Source organism: Myotis lucifugus, unplaced genomic scaffold (genome assembly GCF_000147115.1).
Source record: "Myotis lucifugus unplaced genomic scaffold, Myoluc2.0 scaffold_20, whole genome shotgun sequence".
In the NCBI taxonomy this organism is placed as follows: Eukaryota; Metazoa; Chordata; class Mammalia; order Chiroptera; family Vespertilionidae; genus Myotis; species Myotis lucifugus.
The window spans coordinates 8,877,043-8,900,178 of NW_005871068.1; the positions used below are offsets into that span (position 1 = coordinate 8,877,043).

The window sequence follows — 23,136 nt, forward strand, 5'->3', positions numbered from 1 at the left end:
AGAGAAGCAGAAGAGCACTGAGGGCACAGGTACTGACATTACAGAGAGGAAAGCTGTGCTGCTCTCACCCAGAGACAGTAGGTCCTATTACCATGGATGTATGTGAAAGCAGGGGCTTTCAATGATGTACAGTTTTCATGAAGCGGAATTTTACCTATATTCCCATTGGAGTGGCAAGGCTATGCTTCTGTTATTCAGACTAAAAGCTGTTGGAATGACTATACCTTATTTCCATATTAGTTAGCAGAATTTTACAGAACTATCCTGGGAGGTAGACTGAAGGGGTGAAAACAGCACTGGCCAGAGTGGCAGAAGATCTGAAGTTCAAGTCTGGGCTGGGCCTAAACCTGGCAGCATAATCTAGTACAGGTCATAAAATCTGCCCCAGCCTTGTCATCCTCATTGGTAAAATGTGGGGATTTGCTAAACACCTTATCTAAGTTCAGAAATCCAGTTCGAATATTCTATAATCAACACATTTAGATCAATTAATTAGCCACAGGCTTGTTACCCGGTGGCAATTTAAGACTGTCTCTCCTAGGCATATTTACTAATGAGAAAATTTATAGCCATAGCTTGGCACATAGTAGATACTCAATTAATATTGTTGAATAAATAACAGAACATCCAGTTGGAAAACCAGAGTTTGTTATATGGGGCCAGGTTGATTCAGATGTAGAACATGCTTAAGGGTGAAAAAATGGTGTCATGAATTATTAGAGAAAAAATAATACTATGTGGAAAAAAAGTGAAATCTCTTATTCCGGGCCTATTCTTATGTTACAGATACAGAGGCTGAGTGTAACCTTTGAGTCACTGGGTAAATTTTCCTCTAGGGGAGGCCTTAATTCAGTGTTTCTCAACCTTCTGGCCCTTTAAATACAGTTCCTCATGTTGTGACCCAACCATAAAATTATTTTTGTTGCTACTTCATAACTGTAATGTTGCTACTGTTAAGAATTGTAATGTAAATATCTGATATGCAGGATGGTCTTAGGCAACCCCTGTGAAAGGGTCGTTCGACCACCAAAAGGGTCGCGACCCACAGGTTGAGAACCGCTGCCTTAGATCGATGATCTTCTCTCACCATTGATGTTTCTATCTCTCTTTCCCCCTCCCTTCCTCTCTCTGAAATAAATAAAAACATATATAATTTTTAAAAATAAAGTGATCCAACAGTGCCATTCATTCAACAAGTGGTTACTGAGTGGGCATAGGACAAGGGCATTAACACAGTCATATCTGCAATTTGGTTATTGTTTAATACTGTTGTCATCCTATGTTATCATTCTAGTTTTCATAATATATCTACTTTGTCTATATCCTTCCAGTGGTGTTTGTATTTTTTATCAGAAAGTTGCTAAATATATCCTGTCACCATAATGAACTTCCTTATTATAAAGAGCCACCATATTTACTGAATTAAATACATCAGAAATACTTTATTTACTAAATGCTTATTTAGGAACAATCAATGCCCAATTAATTTGAAACCAACATCTTGGAAAAGGGCAAGATCCAGAAATGTAGTTATCTAGAGGAGTAGGAATGTTGTCTCTAAGAATCTAAGGCATATTCATAGGGATTGAGGGTAAAAAGAAATTTGAAGGAAGCAGCAACAGAACAAAAACCCAGAAGGACAAAGGATTCCCTTCATATCATTTGAGATAGCTGTATTAGAGAAATAATAAAAATGGGGCATATAGGCTATAAAGGAAAGGTCATAAACATCTTTGTTTTCTTATTGTGTTAAGAACACAACATGAATTTTACATATATAATACAGTATTAACTATAAGCACTATGTTGTACAGCAGATTTCCAGAACTTACTCATCTTGTATAACTGAAAATTCATATCATTTAAACAGCAACTCCACATTTCCCTGTCCCCCAAGTCCCTTGCAACCACCTTGCTACTCTCTGCTTCTATGAGTTTGACAATATAATCATTTATCTTATTTTCACAATCTACTTCTGAATAAAAGTGAAGATAAGAGATTGTACTATCAGATACATCTAACCATTTTTTCAGATAGTCAACAACATGACCCACATTTATAAATTAAATTAAATCCATTTGAAGCAAAGTTGAAAAAGAAATGGACATTTTTCAAGCCTGAAATTATTATTTTTAAAAATTTATTTATACTCAATGAGAAAACATTTTTGAGTGTTTAGGGGGAAATGTGTTTAAAAACTTTTTATTTTTTGGAAATATTTTAAACTTTGGAGTTGAAGGGCATGGGCTAGAACAGAGTCCAGTCTGCTAGCAGATCTGTGATGCTATAAAGGATAGTTTAGTGCCCACACAGCATCTTGAACAGCTGTTTGACTTTCAATCCTAAGGCTGGGCTGCTTCCAGTAACCACTGGGGAAGTCACTTCCTACTGACAATAATAATGTTGTTAAGTTCTGAGCTGACCTTGAGAAATCACTGGTGAAAAGTCAATCTGTTCCCATGGTCATTTAGAGAACTAGGTTTTAGGTCATTGAGCCTAAATTGTAAATTTTGGAAATTCCTTCTGAAGCAATAGTACATAGAAATGGATTATTAGGAAACCCTGTGACAAATTAATTTATATCCATTCTCAAGAGGCTCAGCCAAAATTTGAATTTGTCAAGTGTAAATGGTGAATAATTTCTGACTCATACTATTTGTCTCTGTCTATCAATATAATACAAAAATGGAACTCTTATTCTGTTCCATGCCTATATCCTCATCCACACTCATTTTGAAGTGTGTCCCATCTCCATAAATGGCATTATCATTTCCCCATTTGCTCAAACCAAAGACTTCAAAGTCATGCTTGACTCTTTGCTTTCTCTCACATTCCACATCCCATCCATCTTAAGTTCTATCAGCTCTACTTTCAAAATACATCTTGGATCAAATGATTTTTCACCACATCTATCATTTCCACTCTACTTCAAGTCATTATTATCCCTTTCTCAGATGACTTCAACACCGTCCTTTCTCCCTGCTTTCACTTTTGTTCCACCTACCATCAATTCTCCATTGACCAGGCAGAACACATAAATCAGATCATATCATCCCTGCTTATGGTCCTTCAGTGATGTCTTATTACACACAGAATAAAGCCTACCTTCAAACTATGGCAGACAAGACAATTCATGATCTGGCCTTTGCCTCTCTTTACAACCTGCCACTAGCCCATCTTGCTATTCCTTGAACACCTCAAACCTGTTCTTACATCTGGGCTTTTACATTTGCTGCTCCTTCTGCCTATAATACTCTTCACTTGAGGCCTCTGCTTGGCTTATTCACTCACACGAGCCTCTTCTAAAAAATAACTTCATCAGAATCACCACTACCTCTCAGTCTTTAACTACCTCTGTTTTTTAAATCTTCCCTTCAGAGCAATGGGCTAATGGGATTTTCCGTATTAATTTACTGGTTTACTGTGTATTTTCCTCACTACAATTTGAAGGTCCATGGGGCATATTCTCATTGGCATATAATAGACACTCAATAAATAATTACTAAATAATACAAATTTATTACTAATAATAAATTCTAGGAGTCCTAATTATGCTACAGTTTTTCCTAAAATTTTTTGGGGGGACAAGGGAAAACACAGAAAAATAGAAGGGGCTAAATTGTAATTAAAGGAATGTGTGTAAAAATGCTTTGTAAAGATAAATACTATACAAATGTTATTTTAAACGTATTTATCAAGACAAAAATATTTTGACATGGTTAGAATGAGGACTTTGGTAGAGAAATCAATTTAAATAAATTATTCATATTTTATCTTATTATAGTCATTATAGAAAAGTAGCAAACTTTAGATGACTCTGTTCTCAAGTTTTGATGATATAGCTCGTTTTCAGAAGACTCCCTCAAATGCCAAGAAATGTAGTGTAAAAATAATTGAAAATCTTTTCTATTCAGCATTCCTAACTATGACTGCATAGAATATCAAACTTATACAAAAGTAGCTTACTCTGTTAGTGATGAAGACTAGATAACAAAGATGTCTATTTCCTCCAATAGAGACAAGTGGACATTTTTAGAGTGGGCATAGCTAATAGCGAACTTTGCAGGGCAACCAAACTTGTTTAGAAAATTCAAGAGGCCAGGTCATCAAATGTTGGGATGAATCACTCCATCATAGCCTTTGTTTATTTGTTTATTTTTCAGAGGTAATAGGAAACAATGCATTTCTCTTTTATTTTCTTTTTAAACACAGAGCTAACTTGAATCTTAACATTCACAAATGGCACCCAAAGACATTTTATATTTCTGTGGAAAGAAAAGTCATCAAGCTAACACACATACTAAAATTACCCAAAGGAAGCCGGTCAGCATTGATAACAGAATTAGCTTAAATAAATGTATAATCTACAACGTGATTTCAGGATAGTTTTATTGAATTTCTGAATGTCTCCCTCACTTTGTGGTGACTTCTGAGGAAATTGAACATGCATAATATATGACCTGACAAATGAACAAGTAAACTACTTTTATTCAAGCCTTTTCATTTGTCAACAGCATGAACACAATAATGGCTTTCTATCCACTGTTTTAATAATGTATGTATTGATTACTTCTATCTAAATCTTAACCAGAAAATTTCAGGAAGCTCCTAAGGTGTCCTTAATGCTCTCTAGGAAAGGAAGTATAGAGATTTTTAAATTGAAAGATGAAAACCTAATGATGAACAATTTCATTAGTAAGAATGCAAACAAAAAGCTATTACCTACAGTGTTCTATAACTAAGACCTAATCTTCATTTGAATTCTGGGTAGGATGACAGGAATTAAATAAGCTCATAGTGTATTGAAGTTCTCCTTAGAAATTCCCCACTATGATTTGCTCTTTTAAAACTCTCTCTAGGTTAATCACAGGACTAGACAAGTAATAAATATCACTTTAGTGACTGCTCAAGTAAAACAAAGAAAGTCAGTTTAAAAAATATATCTGGACCAGAATAATACACACTAATTGAAAACGAGTCAGTCTAGTCAGGCAAGTAATGAGGAACTGGAAAAGTCAGGATAATGTATTCAAAAGATATAAAAATTGGTCAGTTTATATTTGCTAAGGCACATTTGAGCTTTAATTATTTATAACACTTCACTGCATATGGAGCATTATTTAATTAATTAGTTTTGAGAGCCATTCCAATTGCAGTTGATATGCTTCCCAGCTAGTTTGGGGAACCTAGATTCACTCCCCCGAGTGTAAAAATTGCTTTGAGGAATGAGACTGCAGTTCCCAACTACCTGTGTGAACTGTTTTAGAATTTTACCTGCAGGAAAACCATATACCCCTCCATCACAGTAATTGAGATAGGCCATATATTTTCACTTTCAGTAAAGAGTACAAGACATGATATTTTGCTATAAAATTTTATCATTAATCTTCAATGATACACAAAGCAAATATGTTAACTGATTTATAAACATCCTGATTTATAGAAAAGTGAAAAAGTATTTAAGTATAGTTTCAACTTTTGAAGTTTTAATGGGACTTGTATTCCCATAAAAAGCAACAAGAAAAGGCATTAATCATTTACAACAAATAGTAAGCAGGTGATTAAAAAAAGTGCCACACCAAATACATGAGGAACAAGTTTACAATAACAAGTGACCCATTTAAATACCAAACATCTATACAAACTTTATTTGAATCAAGATACCCATAAATAATAAGATAATTTATAATCCTGGAAACATGGCAAAGTAAAACAAAAGTCTACAAATACAAAACGTATCAAAGAAAACCAAGATGGCAGTGTAGGTTAACGCTGGTACTCTCTGTTTCCCACAACCATATCAAAAGTACAACTAAAATACAGAAAAACCATCATTCAGGACCACCTGAAAGCTTGCTGAATGGAAGTCCTACAACTAGAGAAGTAATGAAGTCAGCATGCTGAGACTGGGAGGAGGGGCGGATGTGCAGAATGGACTGGTACAACACCCACATATGGTGTGCTTTTAATCAGGAGGGATATCTACACTATGGGAGCCTCTTGTGAGGAACAAGGGGTCCGGGCCCCACACCAGACCCCCAGTCCAGGGTTCCAGACTTCTGGCTTTAAAATCAGTGGAAACTGTAGCTGAGTGACACGGAGGCTGCTGGAGACCCAGGCAATCCCTCTTAAAGGGCTAGCAGATGGACTTAATCCTTCTGAGTTCCCACACTAGGGCAGTGTTGAGAGGGGATTCCAGGGACATACAGGGAGGAACTGGAATGTCTGGCAGTGGAGCAATAACTTAGGGGTGGCTTTCTCCCAGATAAAAGTGCTGGCAGAGGTCATTGTTCTTATGCTGAGACTTGCTCTATTGCAGAGCTCACTGGCAATCATATCTGAGTTTCCAACAGTCTGGCCCACAGGGTTCTTGCCCTGGTGATTCCCTGAAACCCTGCCCCATCCAATTTGCAGCCCCACCCAAGCTGTTTGCAGTGGCTTTTCCATATGAATGGCCAGTCCTGGCTCAGGCATCAGACTTTCCTAAAATTTATCAAACAAGCAGCAGCTGGCATCAGTGTGCTCATACCTATAAATAAGGGGCTAAAGACCCAGAACTAGCAGCAGCCTGCCTTGCTTCACAGCTTAGCCTCTCCTGGGCATTTCCAAGCTCAACACAAGTAGCAGCCATTTGCAGATTGCTCTGTAGCTCCTGCTGGAAGACCACACGCAGTGGCTGACTATGCACCTGCCAGGAGGCCTCATAGCCAGTGCACCTGGTGGGCATCTTCAGACCACAACAGAATACAACTTTACACATCCATGAGTGACACACTTAAAGGTCAGACTCCATGAGCACCAAAGCCCCACTAAAGCAAGTGCTGCTCCATAGGGGTGTCTCCTGCACAGCAGCTCTTCCACTGTAGTCGCAGCTGGTCCTCACAGCCAATTGTCCTGGGGGTCAACTCCTCCCAGTGATTCCAACAGCAATCAAGGCTCAACTACAACAATACTGTGCACACAGCCCATAGAGGGACTCACCTAGAGTGTCCAGCTCAGGTGGCTGGAGAGGCTGAGACACTAGGCCCTACACAAGGCCACTCTTGGAATACAGGAGACATTGGAGCTCCATCTAATACATAAAAACACATACATGGAAACAGCCACAATGTGGAGACAAACATGTCACAAGAAAAAATCCCCAGAAAAACCCCCTAAATGAAATGGAAGCAAGCAAACTACTGGATACAGCATTTAAAACAATGATTATAAGGTAGATCAAAGATCTTAATGAGAAATTCAAAGGACTTAGTGAGATTTTCAAAGATCTTAGTGAGAATTTCAAAGACATGAAAAACGGCCAGTCAGAAATTAAGCATATAATAACTGAAATAAAGAATAATTTACAGCGATTCAACAGTAGAATAGAGGATTCCAATAATCAAATCAACAATTTGGACTATGAGGAAGGAAAAAACACATAATCAGAAGAGCAAAAAGAAAAAGAATCCAAAAATATGAACATATTGCAAGGAGCCTCTGGGACAACTTCAAGCATACCAACATTCACATTCTGAGGATGCCAGAAGAAGAAGAGAGAGAGCAAGAAATTGAAAATGTATTTGAAGAAATAATGACAGAAAATTTCTCCTACCTGGTGAAAGAAATAGACTTACAAGTCCAGTAAGCATGGAGAGTACCAGACAGGGGAACTCAAGGAGGCCCACACCAAGACACATCATAATTTAAATGCCAAGGCTTAACGACAAAAAGAGAATATTAAAAGCAGCAAGAGTAAAGCAGTTAGTTACCTACAAGGGAGTGCCCATACGACTGTCAGCTGATTTCTCAACAGAAACTTTGCAGACCAGAAGGGAGTGGCAATAAATATTCAAAGTGATGATGACAAGGACCTACAACCAAGACTGCTCTACCCAGAAAAGCTCTCATTTAGACTTGAAGGTCAGATAAAGAGCTTCACAGACAAGAAAAAGCTAAAGGAGTTCATCACCACTAAACCAGTATTACATGAAATGTTGAAGGATATTCTTTAAGGGGAGGAAGAAGAAGAGAGAAATATAAAAAATATGAACAATAAAATGGCAATATATACGTATCTATCAATAATTGAATCTAAAAATCAAAATAAGTTGGGGGTGGGTGGGTGAGTGAGTGGGAAAAGATCAACCAAAGAACTTGTATATATGCATAACCCATGGACACAGAAAATAGTATGGTAAAGGTCTGAGGTGGGGAGTAGGGGGCAGGCTAGATGGGGTTAGTGGGGGAAAAAGGGGATATATGTAATACTTTCAACAATAAAGATAAACAACAATAAAAATAAACAAAAAAGGAATCTAATGAACAAAATAAACTGATGAATAGAATAGAACCAGAGGCATAGAAACATGGAACAGACTGATGAATCTCAGAGGGAAGGGGGAATGGGGGTGCAGGAAGAGATTAATCAAAGAACTTACATGCATATATGCATTATCTATGGACACAGACAATAGGGTGGTGAGGGCCTGGGGTGGCATGGGAACCAGGTGGAGAGGGGCAATGGGTGGAAAAGGGGGACATATGTAATCCTCTCAACAATAAACATTTTTTAAAAATTTAAAAAACAAAAAAAAACAACACAAAAAAACCTACTGAAGACAAGATCTGACAGAGTTTTATACTGATTCTGTGTTTCTTTTCTCTCTTCCTAAGTGAATTCAGAAGATTCCATAGAGACCTAGTTTCAAGGGTTTTCCTTTGCTCTTAGGCAAAAAGAGCATTACTAAATAGACAGCCATTGCACTGCAACTATAAAGGGCTACTGCATGAGCATGGCAAAACTCTTGAGTATACAGGGTGGTAAATTGTTTTCTAATCAATAATTAGGAGTGATGATGTCCTTTGAGGAAGGAGAGTGTTTTGTGACAAGTATTTTTCTGAAGGATATGAAAAGCTCGTGAAAACACTGGGCCATTGAGAAGGTACAGAGGAGAACTATGTCATTGAATAAAACTATAAACTATAAAAAAAGAAAACACTGGGCCAGAACACAAGTAAAAACAATAGCATCAATATAGCTCTACACAATACAAAACGATACTTAGTTGGGAATAAACAGATAAATTCTTCAAGTGAGGAAGGAACATCACTCTCTATTCTTTCTTTCCCTGTCCTTGGTCCCAGCAGACTAGGGAAGAATGATTAAAATGAATATTAGTTCATTGGTTTTCTCTTCTCTTCCTCCATCCTTACCTTCTTTACTTAATTCCTTTATCTATTTAGTATTCATCATGTACTAGACATTTTGTAAGATGCTGGGTATAAAAATGACAACCCTCTCATCTAAATAAAGCTTCTTGGAGCATATGATTTTGTGAAGGTGCTTGACATTAAAGAGTCTCAGATAGTGATGACAAAGAATGTTGTTATAGAAGGAAACATTGAAGGTGTTATGAGAGGTTATAAAGGGACATCTGGTCAAATGTGAGCTTCAGAAAAAAGCTTGCTTAATGTCTGAGCCAAGATGTAAAGGATTACTAGACCTTAACCAGGACATTATGAGGAGGTAGCTGTGGGTAAGAGAGGATTCCAGACAGAGGATCAGTATGTTCAAAGCCACGCATGCGAGGAACAGAGACCTGGGAATACCAAAAGAAGCAGTATGGCTAGTATCCAGAGAGCAAAAAACACACTAAGAAAAGAGAAGTTTGGGGCCAGACCAGCAAGATGGGGCTTTGGAGTTCTTGCTGAGGATTTAGGTCTTTTCTTAAGGACATTGAGAAGCCACTGAAGACCATTAAGATGAGACTGACATAATTCAGTTTATGTATTTTTTTTTAAATTTTATTTTCTTATTAGAATTTATTTGCAAGTTCTACTATGATACTTATTACTCCTATAGTTTAAACAACATTAAGTGTCTTTTTCAAGTGACAGATGACAAGAAGGGAAGAATAAAGGAAAACAACATAGGCAAATGGACTCTAAAACCATAGCTATTTAGTCCAGGAGCCAACACATACATCCTATCCAATAAAAGACAAAGATGCTAATTGACCTTACCTTTGCTACGCCCATCAGACAATCAGAGCGATATGCAAATTAACCACCAACAAAGATGGCGGCTAATTTGCATACTGCAGGCAGGGCGGGTCAGCGTGAGTCACCATCTGGGCCCCCGTGTGCGGCCCTGGGCGGCGGGACACCCGTGTGCGGCCCTGGGCGGCGGGGCTTGGCTTGCAGGAATCTTCCTGCAACGGGCCTCTAGTATATTACATATAAATTAGGTAATACATTTTATTTTATTTTATTTTATTTTATTTTTTTAAAATTTGTTTTATTGCTTAAAATATTATAAAGAGTATTACATATGTCTCCTTTTCTTTCTCCCCTTGACCTTCCCCCAGCCTCCCTTACCCCCCAGTGTCTTGTGTCCATTGGTTATGCTTATATGCCTGCATACAAGTCCTTCGGTTGATCTCTTATCCCCGCCCCCCAACCTTCCCCGGCCTTCCTGCTGTATTTTGAGAGTCTGTTCGATGCTGCTCTGCCTCTGTATCTATTTTTGTTCATCAGTTTATAATGGTCTTTATTATCCATAAATGAGTGAGATCATGTGGTATTTTTCTTTCTTTGACTGGCTTATTTCACTTAGCATATTGCTCTCTAGTTCCATCCATGCTGTTGCAAATGGTAAGAATGGAATACTATGCTGCTGTAAAAAAGAAGGAATTCTTACCATTTGCAACAGCATGGATGAAACTGGAGAGCATCAGTTCATGTTTTTACGTATATTACTTTGAATTGTAGAGTGGCAAGAATAAATGCAGAAAGGCTAGGAGAAAGGGTGTCTTGTAACTATGGTGATGACTGCAGTAAACAGAGTCAAGAAATATTTAGGAGGTAAATTGACCCAGCAATGTGTTAGAGGCTAGTCATCCTGAAAAGGTACTACACTGCTCTGTTGTTGTTTGGGTAGGAGAAAATATTTAGTTAGATTCTCAAAGCTTTTGGTTTTTTTAGATTGTAGCAACAAAAGGAAAATGGAGCAAAGTATTTTAGTGTCTTAGAAAAAGTTATTACAATGTTTGATGGTTGAATCTAAGTTGGACTTGGAGAGAGGTGAAGATAGAGGAGCAGTGAAACTAATGGATGGAACACAGATTTGTCAATGGGCAGGAAGTCCTGATAAGTCAAAGAAAGATAATGGGAGGGATATCTAAACAAGTACACTAATTAATACACTTCAGTGTAGTGCATGTTACCCATAACTCAAGCATTGTCATTTCTCCAAAGCATGTTACTGGTCATGAGATTCTTGAGTAAGAGGATGGAAAATGATAAGTACTAACATTTTACCACTGTTAGCAAGCAAGCAAAGCCAATAACCAGGGAAAGTGAGGAAGTATTTATAACAACATGCTGGCTAGAAGGGACTGTGGAAATTATTGGGACCAAATTCCTCATCTTGCAGCTGAAGAACAAAGTAGTAATCAGAAGCTAACTTATGGAAGAATAAGACTAGAACCTCCATATCCTGACTTCTAGTGCACTTGTCCAATGATTCATCTTCTTTAGTTTCTGGAACTAGAATAAAATTACCCCTTTTCTAGAAAGTCTGTCTCATTTCATTATATCACATAATACATTCTATTTAAAATGCCCATCTTTCTCGAGTGCTCTTCTACATATATGACTATTTATTCAAAGTTAGAACATTGAAAAATATCACTATTATGTTCCACCCTACCACAAAAGGTAATTTGATATTATGAATTATATGAAGAATGGTTAGAAAAAAATTGACAGTTTCCTTGGCAATTTTTTGCAAAAACTCCTGGGTCTTCCCTTTTTGTAATCTATAGTCTTTTCTCTGGAATAATAGAAACCCTTGACCTTTCTTCAATATGCCACCTTTGGCTGTGGCTCCATAGAGATCTTTCCTTGAAGTGCTGAACATACAAAAGCAGTACCATTTTATCAAGTTTTTCTTGTTTGGTAGTAATTTTCTTGGTTTGTTATTCATTTCTGTTCATACACCTCTTACTCTCATTTCAAAAACACTTATCATTATCCACTGTATGCCAGACATTTTGCTAGTTATTAAGATCTTGGAGGCAAGCAAGACAAAATCTATGTCTTCCCCACTCAGGACTAGTGGATAAGACAGAAATATAATGAAAAAGAAAAAAATGATTACTGATAGATGATGCTAGTGAACAACTTGTTATTCTGAAGACTGGTAAAATAGAAACATTTATGATGCATATCCCATATGAACAGTATACTGGGTACCCAAATAGTGGATGAGTGAACTTTTTTTTTTTCCATTGAAGTACACCAGCTAATAAATGAAGAAGAAATAATAGAAATAGGCAATTACCACATTTCAACTTCTAGCCATTGATCATTAAAAGCTGCACAAATCACACTCAATAAAGAGAAAACAAGACATTATGTACCACCTAATAATGAAAGACTACACTATCACCTATGAAATAGTCAAACTTCAATATAATCAAAACTGTAGAACTGAACTTTTTAATACAGTAGCCATTAGCCACATCTGACTACTGAGCACTTGAAATGTAGCTACATTGACTTGAGTTCTACTGTAAATTTTTACATTGATCACATGTTGAAATGACAATTATTGTTCTATAGTTAAGTAAGATGTAATCATTAGAGAAAACTGGGTGAAATGTATAGGGAAACTCTTTGTACTATTTTTGTAACTTACTGTGAATCTATAATTATTTCAAAATAAAAAGTGAAAAAAAGGGATTAAGAGACACATTCACAAAATGCAAAATGTGTGGACCTGATTTCAATTCTTATTTAAACCAAATAACAAACAAAACAAAAAACCTACTAAAACATTTAAGACATATATGAGAAATGGAAATTTGAATACTGTGTGGATATTTTTTATGATAAAATTATTGATATTTTAAAACTACTATAATAGTACTGTGGTTATGTTTAAAGAGTAAATTATTATGTTTTAGAAATACTTTCTCAAATACTTATGAATAAAAAGATCCATGCCTGAGATTTGCTTAAAAATAATGGAAAGCAAGGCAGAGGTATAGAAGAAGTGGCCATGAATTGATAATTGTTGAAGTCTTGTTGGGTATTTATTATAGGATTCTGTCTGCTTTTGTATATTTTTAATATTTTACACAATAAAACATTTTAAAAAGCAAGCAGAAGAGAAGAACAATTTCTGAAAGAATATTATTAATGCAGATACTTTTGACATTTAAAATATAATGGCTTGGTTTATTTATCATTGACCCTTGAACTAGAGGAGTAAAAAAGATTCCTATTCAACTTAATTTTAATCAGAACTATTTTTAAAATAATCACTGAATACTTACTATGTATGTGCAGGAAACTAGGCTTAAAAATGTCTTACCCTCTGTACATCATTCTGCTTCTGAACTGTTGGAAAATCACCCCCAACAGGTGCCTGCCGGCTTAACTCATCATCTTTCAGCTGTAGCCACACCAGAAGTTCTTGAAGAGAAAGGTGCAGACGCTTCCACTGGTCAGAACTGGCTTCCAAATGTGATCTGAAAAATAATAGGAGCAAACTGTATCAGAATATCTAGAAGTAGAATTGACGATTCTAACAATTTCATTAAGTAAGGTACATTCATTGGTTATTTCTATAGTGTATAAACCTATTGTCAACTACATGGCAATCCTCAATAATAATCTGGTTACCTGCTTTTGAGAGCCATAAAATGGGGATATTTTGATGCAATTTTGAGTGTCAGTGGTTAGCCATATGTTTATTTCCACATGCAGAGTTCTGAGATTTTAGCATGAAATATACACTGAAATGGATTACTTTCCCATAGTGTTGCAGTAATGATTCTTAATGTTCCTGGTAGAAAAAAATTGGACCCAGTGACTAATATAAACCACTCAGTTTTCATGTGACTCATGTCAGCACTGGAATTCTTTCTGCTTTGAGAAATGGAAAGGTCTCTCCCCACATTTTGACTTTTCCATTTCTACACCCTAGACAGCCTCTTCCATTGACTCCTTCCATCTGGCATCTGTTCCTTTCTGCTCCTCTTCCCATATGCTTCTCCCTTTCCTCTACCCTTCTTTATTCGTGTGCACCTGGGATTTGTTTTCACCAAGTTCCAACATTTTCCGCTTTGTTTCCTTTGTGTAAAATGTACTGAGACAACAACTCATGTGGAAAAGTAAAATCAGACAGTTGTCTGTAAGCCTCCCCCAAACATGAATAATTTAGACAAGACTGAGTTCTTTCCCATCAACTGTATTTAGAACATGTTAATTCATAGAAGCCATTTAAGAAGACACAAGTGTGCTATAAAATCCACATTTCATTTGAGAATGAGAAGCTAAATTAATAAAATAAATCATAATCCAGAAAAACAAAGAAGAAACTTGGAATGTTGGCAAGGCTCCATCCTCAGGTAAAACAAGACTTTTGCTGCATAACTTATATCATCAGCAATTACTAATCAATTCATAAAAACTAATGTTGCCAATAACATAAATATAATATAATCTCTAATGCTGCAAAGATTGAAATGTAAAGCAACCAGGTAGCATAACATTTCCCTTTGCCACTTGGTAACTTCGCCTGACATTTCAAATACAATTCTCCTGCTGGCCCCAGTCAAACAGAATCCCCAAATGGTAACTATGTACTGAAATTAAATTGTTCCAAACTCTCTGAAGCATAATTTGATGACACATAAAAGTCATTAAAATGTGCAAGTACAAATTTGAGGAACTTATACTTCAGAAAGTAACTGGGAAAGCATGCAAAGATATAGGTAGAAAATGTTATCTATAGCATCACTCTTGTTTGACACAAAATAGAAACAACTTTTCAATACTAGGGAATTGGTTAAATATATAATGGTGAATTCATACAAACCTATGCATCCCAAAGCAAATACTTATTAATATGGAAAAGATCACCCTTTTGGTTGCTGAGAAAACAGGTTACAATAATGTACACAGTCTATTTTCTGAAATGTTTGTACGTGTCTGTGTGCACATGCTTGACTACATGTGAAAAAGTTCTGAAATGACTAGTTTAACCCTGAGGAGGATTTACAGGTGATATATTCCTCCATCTATATACTTCTGAAAATTGTCAGAATTTTTTCTATTATGAGCAATAGAAACATTATGTTGAGAAAAAAATAAAGGCATTTCCATCAGAGAAATTAAACTGTTCAAGACCCTAAGGGCATTCATTATCTAGTAAATAAATCATGAAATACCCCCAAATATGATGAATTAAACATAATAGTGCAGACTGCATATAGTGTAGAGGCACTTATTTTATGTTTTTGTTCCATCCTTCTCCTCCCGTTATCACTTTTCCATGACAAGCCTATGTGAGAATTCCCTATGCAAGATTTTAGCTGTTTAATGGCATGTAATGACTACTAGTTATAGGGATTCCCTGGGGTGTCTAGAATTTGCAGCTTGAGGGGGAAAGAAATTGTCAAGCAGGACATTCTGAAAGATAGGTAGAGTGCGTCATAGCCCAGACATTGAAAAGCAGCAAATGGGAGAAGAGATACTAATTAAATAAATATGTATTGAGTGCCTCTAAATCCCAATAAGGCATTAGAAGTAGGGAGAGTGGAAGGTAATGGAGAATAGAAAGATGCCTGCTGCTTGGCCTCCCTCTAACTGGGAGAGGAAATAAAATACCCCTGTGGGAGAGGTCTACAGGAGGATAAATATGCAGAAGAGCAGGCTGCCTATGGTAGAGCCTCCAGCTGTTGCTTTCTTTACATAAGGCTGTGCCACAACCTCAGTTCTAGATTAGATGGTGCTGACTAATTATGAACAAGTCAGTGAAATCCTTGACATCCCCCAAAACAGAAAAATAATAGCTTTGAGACCCAGGGAATTCAGTTCTAAAGGATCTAAGAGAAACTCCATAGTGTGAGATAGACAGGCTGTTAGGAGCCAGGGACACAGGATGGTCAAGAGACTTAACAGATGAGCAGAAGAAGGACCTGGGACCACATATGACAAAAACCTCTTGTGTGTCTGGGTGAGGGGATCTTATTTATCCATAGCTACGGAGTTAGGTATCATTTCAGAATGTTTGATTACCTTAACCATGTTATCAAATTACTGTTTCATTCTTTTCCTTGCTAAAAGCATGAGAGTGAAAGGCAAGAGGTGATAAGAAGACATAAAGGACAGAGGACAAAGGGTTGGAGAGGAGAAAGTGAGTCATATAATGGCTTCTGATTTACAACAACATTTACAAAGATATCCAATCTAAAGCCATGGTTCTCAGACTTTAGTGAGCATAAGAAACATTTGAGTAGCTTGTAAAGTTTGAAGTACAAATTCCTAGGTTTCACCTTCAGAATTTCTGTACTCTTAACAAGAACCTTCACCTGTTCACAGGTAAGCTCCAAGAGCATTCTTCGAGAAAGAATTTCTTAAAGTATTTCCTATATGCGCTAAATATTACTTGTTGGTCTCCACAGGTCAAACGTAGTATATGTCAATGTCATGATTTTGAAGGAGACCTAAATGTAGCAAAACACTATGAGCTCAGAAAACATTTTTCTTTGGTGATACTAAGCTCAGGAAATGTTTTCAAGACACATTTCCAGTGCATTTTGAAGGCAGCTAGCCTATTTCTATTTTCAAGATGGTATATGAAATATTCCTAAATAATTAACCTATGTTTGTATTTAGAATCTCTTGCTGAAATGGTTTCTTTCTATTTTGGTAATCAATTTGCCCTGCCCCTTTTATCCTAGGCTGATAGGGCTGGAAGGAACCTCAGAGATGGTTGTTCAACCTTCTTTTTTGCAAATGTAGAAACTGAGATGCAAAGGTATAAAGACAGCTGCTGAAGCTTATAACTTAAGATGTCATATTAAGACACAGGGAAGAGAAATTACAAACTTTTCTTATATGAGAAAATCCTTAAACTTAGTGATTTAAAAAAAATATTTTGTTTAAAGTATTACAAATAGTAGTACATATCTCTCCTTTTTTCCCCTCATTGACTTTCCCCCAGTCTCCCCTACACATGGCACATGCCCTCACGGCCCCCAGTGTCTTGAGTCCATTGGTTATACTTATATGCATGCATACAAGTCCTTCAGTTGATCTCTTACCTATTCCCCAAAACCTCCCCAGCCTTCCCACTGTAGTTTGACAGTCTGTTCGATGCTTCTCTGCCTCTGTATCTATTTTTGTTCATCAGTTTATAATGTTTTTATATTCCACAAATGAGTGAGATCATGTGGTATTTATCTTTCACTGACTGGCTTATTTAGCTTAGCATAATGCTCTCTAGTTACATCCATGCTGTTGCAAATGGTAAGAATTCCGTCTTTTTTACAGCAATGTAGTATTCCATTGTGTAGATGTACTACAGTTTTCTAATCCACTCATCTTCTGATGGGCATTTAGGCTGTTTCCAAATCTTAGCTATGGTAAATTGTGCTGCTATGAACATAGGGGTGCATATATCCTTTCTGATTGGTGTTTCTGTTTTCTTGGGATATATTCCTAGAATTGGGATTACTGGGTCAAGTGGCAGTTCCATTTTTAGTTTTTTGAGAAAATGCCATACTGTCTTCCACAGTGGCTGCAACAGTCTGCATTCCCACCAGCAGTGCAGGAGGGTTCCTTTTTCTCCGCATCCTCTCCAGCACTTGTCCTTTGTTGATTTGTTGATGATAGCCATTCTGACAGGTGTGAGATGGTACCTCATTGTCATTTTGATTTGCATCTCTCAGATGATTAGTGACTTTGAGCGTGTTTTCATATGTCTCTTGGCTTTTTAAATGTCCTCTTTCAAAAAGTGTCTATTTAGGTCCTTTGCCCATTTTTTGATTGGATTATTCATCTTCCTTTTGTTAAGTTGTATGAGTTCCCTATAAATGTTGGAGATTAAACCCTTATCAGAGATAATATTGGCAAATATGTTCTCCAATGCAGTGGGCTTCCTTGTTATTTTGTTGATGGTTTCTTTTGCTGTGCAGAAGCTTTTTATTTTGATGTAGTCACATTTGTTTATTTTCTCTTTAGTTTCCATTGCCCTAGGAGCTGTATCAGTAAAGATACTGCTACAATAAATGTCTGCTATTTTGCTGCCTATGGCTTCTTCTAAGATTTTTATGGTTTCCCAACTTACATTTAAGTCCTTCATCCATTTTGAGTTTATTTTTGTGTATGGTGTAAGTTGGTGATCTAGTTTCATTTTTTGGCAACTATATGTCCAATTTTCCCAACACCATTTATTGAAGAGACTGCCTTGACTCCATTGTATGAACTTGCCTCCTTTGTCAAATATTAATTGAGCATAATGGCTTGTGTTGATTTCTGGGTTCTCTATTCTGTTCCACTGGTCTATATGTCTGTTCCAGCATTACATTAGAAAGATTATACACCATGACCAAGTGGGATTTATCCAGGGGATGCAAGGATGGTACAATATCCGCAAATCAATAAACGTGATACACCACATAAACAAACTGAGAGATAAAAACCATATACTCAAATCCATTGGTGCAGATAAAGCATTTGACAAAATCCAACACCCTTCCTTGATAAAATCTCTCAGCAAGGTGGGAATAGAAGGGTCATACCTCAACATAATAAATGCCTTATATGACAAACCCACAGCCAACATCATAATCAATGGGCAAAAACTAAAACCATTTCCCCTAAGAACAGGAACAAGACAGGGATGCCCACTCTCACCACTCCTGTTCGACATAGTACTGGAAGTACTAGCCAGTGCAATCAGACAAGAAGAAGAAATAAAAGGCATCCAAATTGGAAAAGAAGTAAAACTGTCCTTATTCGCAAATGACAGGATTTTGTACATAGAAAACCCTAAAGACTTGATCAAAAAACTACTAGACTTAATAAATGAATTTGGCAATGTAGCAGGATACAAAATTAACACCCAGAACTCTATGGCTTTTCTATACACCAATAATGAACTCACAGAAAGATAAACTAAAAAAGCAATCCCATTTACCATTGTAACAAAAAAATTAAGATACCTAGGAATAAATTTAACCAAGGGGATAAAGGACCTGTACTCAGAAAATTTCAGGACGCTGAAAAAAGCGATAGAAGAAGACATGAACAAATGGAAGAATATACCATGTTCATGGATTGGTAGAATAAACATCATTAAAATGTCCATACTACCCAAAGCAATCTATAGATTCAATGCAATCCCCATTAAAATACTAATGGCATACTTTAAAGACCTAGAACAAACTCTCCAAAAATTCATCTGGAATGTTGGAGGGATCACAATACCAGATATCAAGCTATACTACAAAGCCACTGTTCTCAAAACTGCCTGGTACTGGCATAAACTTAGTGATTTTTAACCCAATGTTTTGGATCCCTGAGCAAAAGGCTTCCTACTAATTGGCGGATGCACTTACCCCTACCTACTCAACACAAAATAACAGAGGAGGTTTGAAGAGACACTTAGCTTCTATCCATTTTCTATTAATCTTTATTAGTGAAGACAAGTGCTTAGGGGCTACTAGCTTTTAACAAGGCAAGTGCTGATCTTTAATAAGCAGATGATTTCTGCAATTTATAAGGTTTAGGTAAAATGCAGAACATTTAGGTGTGTTGGGATATACCTCTTGTTCTTTAAGGAATTCTGCAGTGTCAGGACTCAAAGAATTATAGGAGTTGCTAAAGTGATTGTTATTTCTCTAGACACAGACATTTCAAGTGTGATTTAGTTGATTCTAGTTTGAAATCTTTAATAAAACTTTACTCTGGAAGGCATGTATTCTTAAAGCAAAATGTGTTATACTGAATTCATTTTTCACTTTAACTTTCTTTGTAAAACTAATGATATATCCCTGTATATCTTTGGTACCTTTGTGTATTAAGATAGCACTTTAACATATAGAAAGAAGCCCTGACTGGTTTGGCTCAGTGGAGAGAGCGTCGGCCTGCAGACTGAAAGGTCACAGGTTCGATTCCAGTCAAGGGCATGTACCTTCATTGCAGGCACATCCCCAATGGGGGGTGTGCAGGAGGCAGCTGATCGATGTTTCTCTCTCATCGATGTTTCTTACTCTCTATCCCTCTCCCTTCCTCTCTGTAAAAAATCAATAAAGTATATTTAAAAAACATATAGAAAGAAAAGGTAAGAATGCAGAAGTAATAAAGAACCACAAAAATACAATGGGAGCTATGGGGCTTTAAATAAAGAGAGAAAATTAAGCTCAAAGACAAGTAAACCTTTTTTCCAGATGGGCCATGAACTCCAACTTTCAAACATAATTAACATTCTGAGAATAAAAGAAAGAGGGTCAGAGATACTCAGTGTCTAAGTTGCATTTTTCTCTCAAAGGTTGAAAGACTCTGCCTTCTTTTGCTCTTTCTGTGTTCTCCATTATAAAAACTTCTAACTATTCTAACTTCACATAACAAGCTGTCTCTTGGAGATTTATCGCTACTCTAGACTCTATAATGTTGGTGTTCTAGCCTCTCAAATTAATGCTCAAAATTTCATAAAGTTATTATTTGTATATAACATTACAAATTTTTCTCCCAAGTATAAAAAGTCACAGAATGTAAATTTTGCTGAAATTGTGTTGACAACATATGCAATTATCATAATTAATAGTATAAACAATAAGTTGGAAAACATAATCTGTTGGTAGATGAAATAAAAATCTTCATACATACTCCTTACGAAAAAATTCATGTGAGCAGTTCTCAAAATATTAATATTTTCAAAATTAAGATGTAAGGTTTGTGGATATAGATTATTTTAAAATGAGAAACACTTTCTTTGGCTAATTACAATCCTAATGTTAGGTAATGCCATCAATAACTCTGTGTGTATGCATGTGTGTTTATGTGCACATGTGTGTATGTATACATGTAAATAAAAATTTTGCACTTTATTTTGCTCTCACTTAAATCAATTAATATTTCCTTTTGTTTGATGGTACTCAACTATCACTGAGTATTCTCATTATACCTCTTGCACATAATATGTGTGGACAAAATGCAATGGAAAAGATAGCATATACTGTCATTGAACTAATTATGAGATAGTACTATACAATTTCAATTAAAATATTATTTTTCCCCTCAAAGACATCTTATTTACTTCTCCTTATACTCTATCTTTGAACTTAATCAGCTCCATTTAAATATATATATATATATATATATATATATATATATATATATATATATGAAAAGTTCCATAATTAGCTTAGGTTCAATAGACCACCCATGTTTCTGGTCAAACCTCCTCATTTCAATGAGGGGGAAGATTGAAGTCTGAAGCAGTTAAGTGAGGGGGAAGATTGAAGTCTGAAGCAGTTAAGTGACATGCTCAAGCTGCTCAAGATTATACGTTAGGTAGTTAGTCCAGGACTCTTTCTGCTCTACTTCACTGACTTATTTAGAGTATGGAATTTTTGTATTCATCTATTTAGCTGGAGGCAGCAAGTATAGCCCTCTGAAATAACTCATAAAATTCTTAAAGGGATTTGCCATCAAGTATAAATGAGAATAGTACAGAGAAGACCTGGTGAAGAAACTATCAGAAAGGAAAATATTCATTATGCTACTTGAGTTACTATTTGGAGAATGAGAGGAGATGGTATTCCAAGTGTGAGGACCAGTGTGAGGAAGGAACTGGGAGACATGGGAAGAACAGAAAAAGGAAGGGTTAGAAGGGGCTTATTAGACATAGTTGGTAGAGAATGAAGGGTTCACTGGAAGCAATGGTTTTCTTTTGTCTGTTTTGTTCACAGTTTCATCCTCAGTGCCTAGAAGAGTGTCTAGTACATAGAAAACAGTAATCATTTATTGAATGAACAAATAATGAATGAATGATTAAAATATGGGTCCCAACAAGACTGAAATTCTTGAACAAAGGGATAATGTGATATAAACAGTGTCTAAGGAAGAATATTTTTGTAAATGTGTAATGGATGGTCTCAATATGTAAAGGAACAGAGACAAATATTGCAATATGGAATGACATGATGGAGATTCGAATAAGAATTGTAATCACAGGAAATGAAAACACATAGGGTGCAAGGAAAATAAATGGAGGGGAAAGGACATAATATGGACTTGGATCTGGAAGCACAAGGATACTTTAAAAAAATCTTTATTGTTGAGAGTATTACAGATGTCCCCCTTTTTTGACCCCATTGCTCACTCCACCCAGTTCCTGCCCCATGCCAGGCCTTCACCACCCTATTGTCTGTGTCCATAGGTAGTACATATATACATATAAGTTCTTTGGTTAATCTCTTCCCACCCCCACTCCACCCTTCCCTCTGAGATTCATCAGTCTGTTCCATGTTTCCATGCCTCTGATTCTATTTTATTCATCAGTTTATTTTGTTCATTAAATTTCTTGTTCATTTATTTTGATTTTTAGGTTCAATTGTTGATTGGTATGTATTTATTATCATTTTATTGTTTATATTTTTTATTTCTCCTTCCCCTTCCCCTTCCCCTTCTCTTCCTCCTCCTCCTCCTTCTTCTTCTTCCTTTTTTTAAGAATACCCTTCAGCATTTCATGTAATACTAGTTTGGTGGTGATGAACTCTTTTAGCATTTTTTTTTTTATAGCTTAGCTGGGTAGAGTATTCTTGGTTGCAAGTCCTTGCTATACATCACTTTGAATATTTTTTGCCACTCTCTTCTGGCCTGCAAAGTTTCTGTTGAGAAGTCAGCTGACAGTCATATAAGCACTTCTTCCAGTGATGGCGAACCTTTTGAGCTCGGTGTGTCAGCATTTTGAAAAACCCTAACTTAACTCTGGTGCCGTGTCACATATAGAAATTTTTTGATATTTGCAACCATAGTAAAACAAAGACTTATATTTTTGATATTTATTTTATATATTTAAATGCCATTTAACAAAGAAAGATCAACCAAAAAAATGAGTTCTCGTGTCATCTCTGACACGCATGTCATAGGTTCGCCATCACTGTCCTAGCCTATAGGTAACTAGCTGCTTTTCTCTTGCTGCTTTTAAGATTCCCTCTTTGTTGTTAAGTCTTGGCATTTTAATTATGATGTGTCTTGCTGTGGGCCTCTTTGGGTTTTTCTTGTTTGGGACTCTCTGCACTTCTTGGACTTGTAAGTCTATTTCTTTCACCAGGTAGGATAAGTTTGCT

At 36.3% G+C, this 23,136-nt stretch overlaps 1 protein-coding gene across 1 annotated transcript in view; it reads right to left on the reverse strand.

Annotated features, from left to right (window-relative positions):
• The window catches only part of DMD (dystrophin), a 2,279,750-nt gene that overhangs the window by 391,824 nt on the left and 1,864,790 nt on the right, over positions 1-23,136 (reverse strand). Inside the window, exon 57 of the mRNA XM_023751347.1 lies at positions 13,362-13,518. Within this exon, the coding sequence (XP_023607115.1) occupies positions 13,362-13,518 (157 nt within the window). The remainder of the gene's footprint in view (positions 1-13,361; positions 13,519-23,136) is intronic.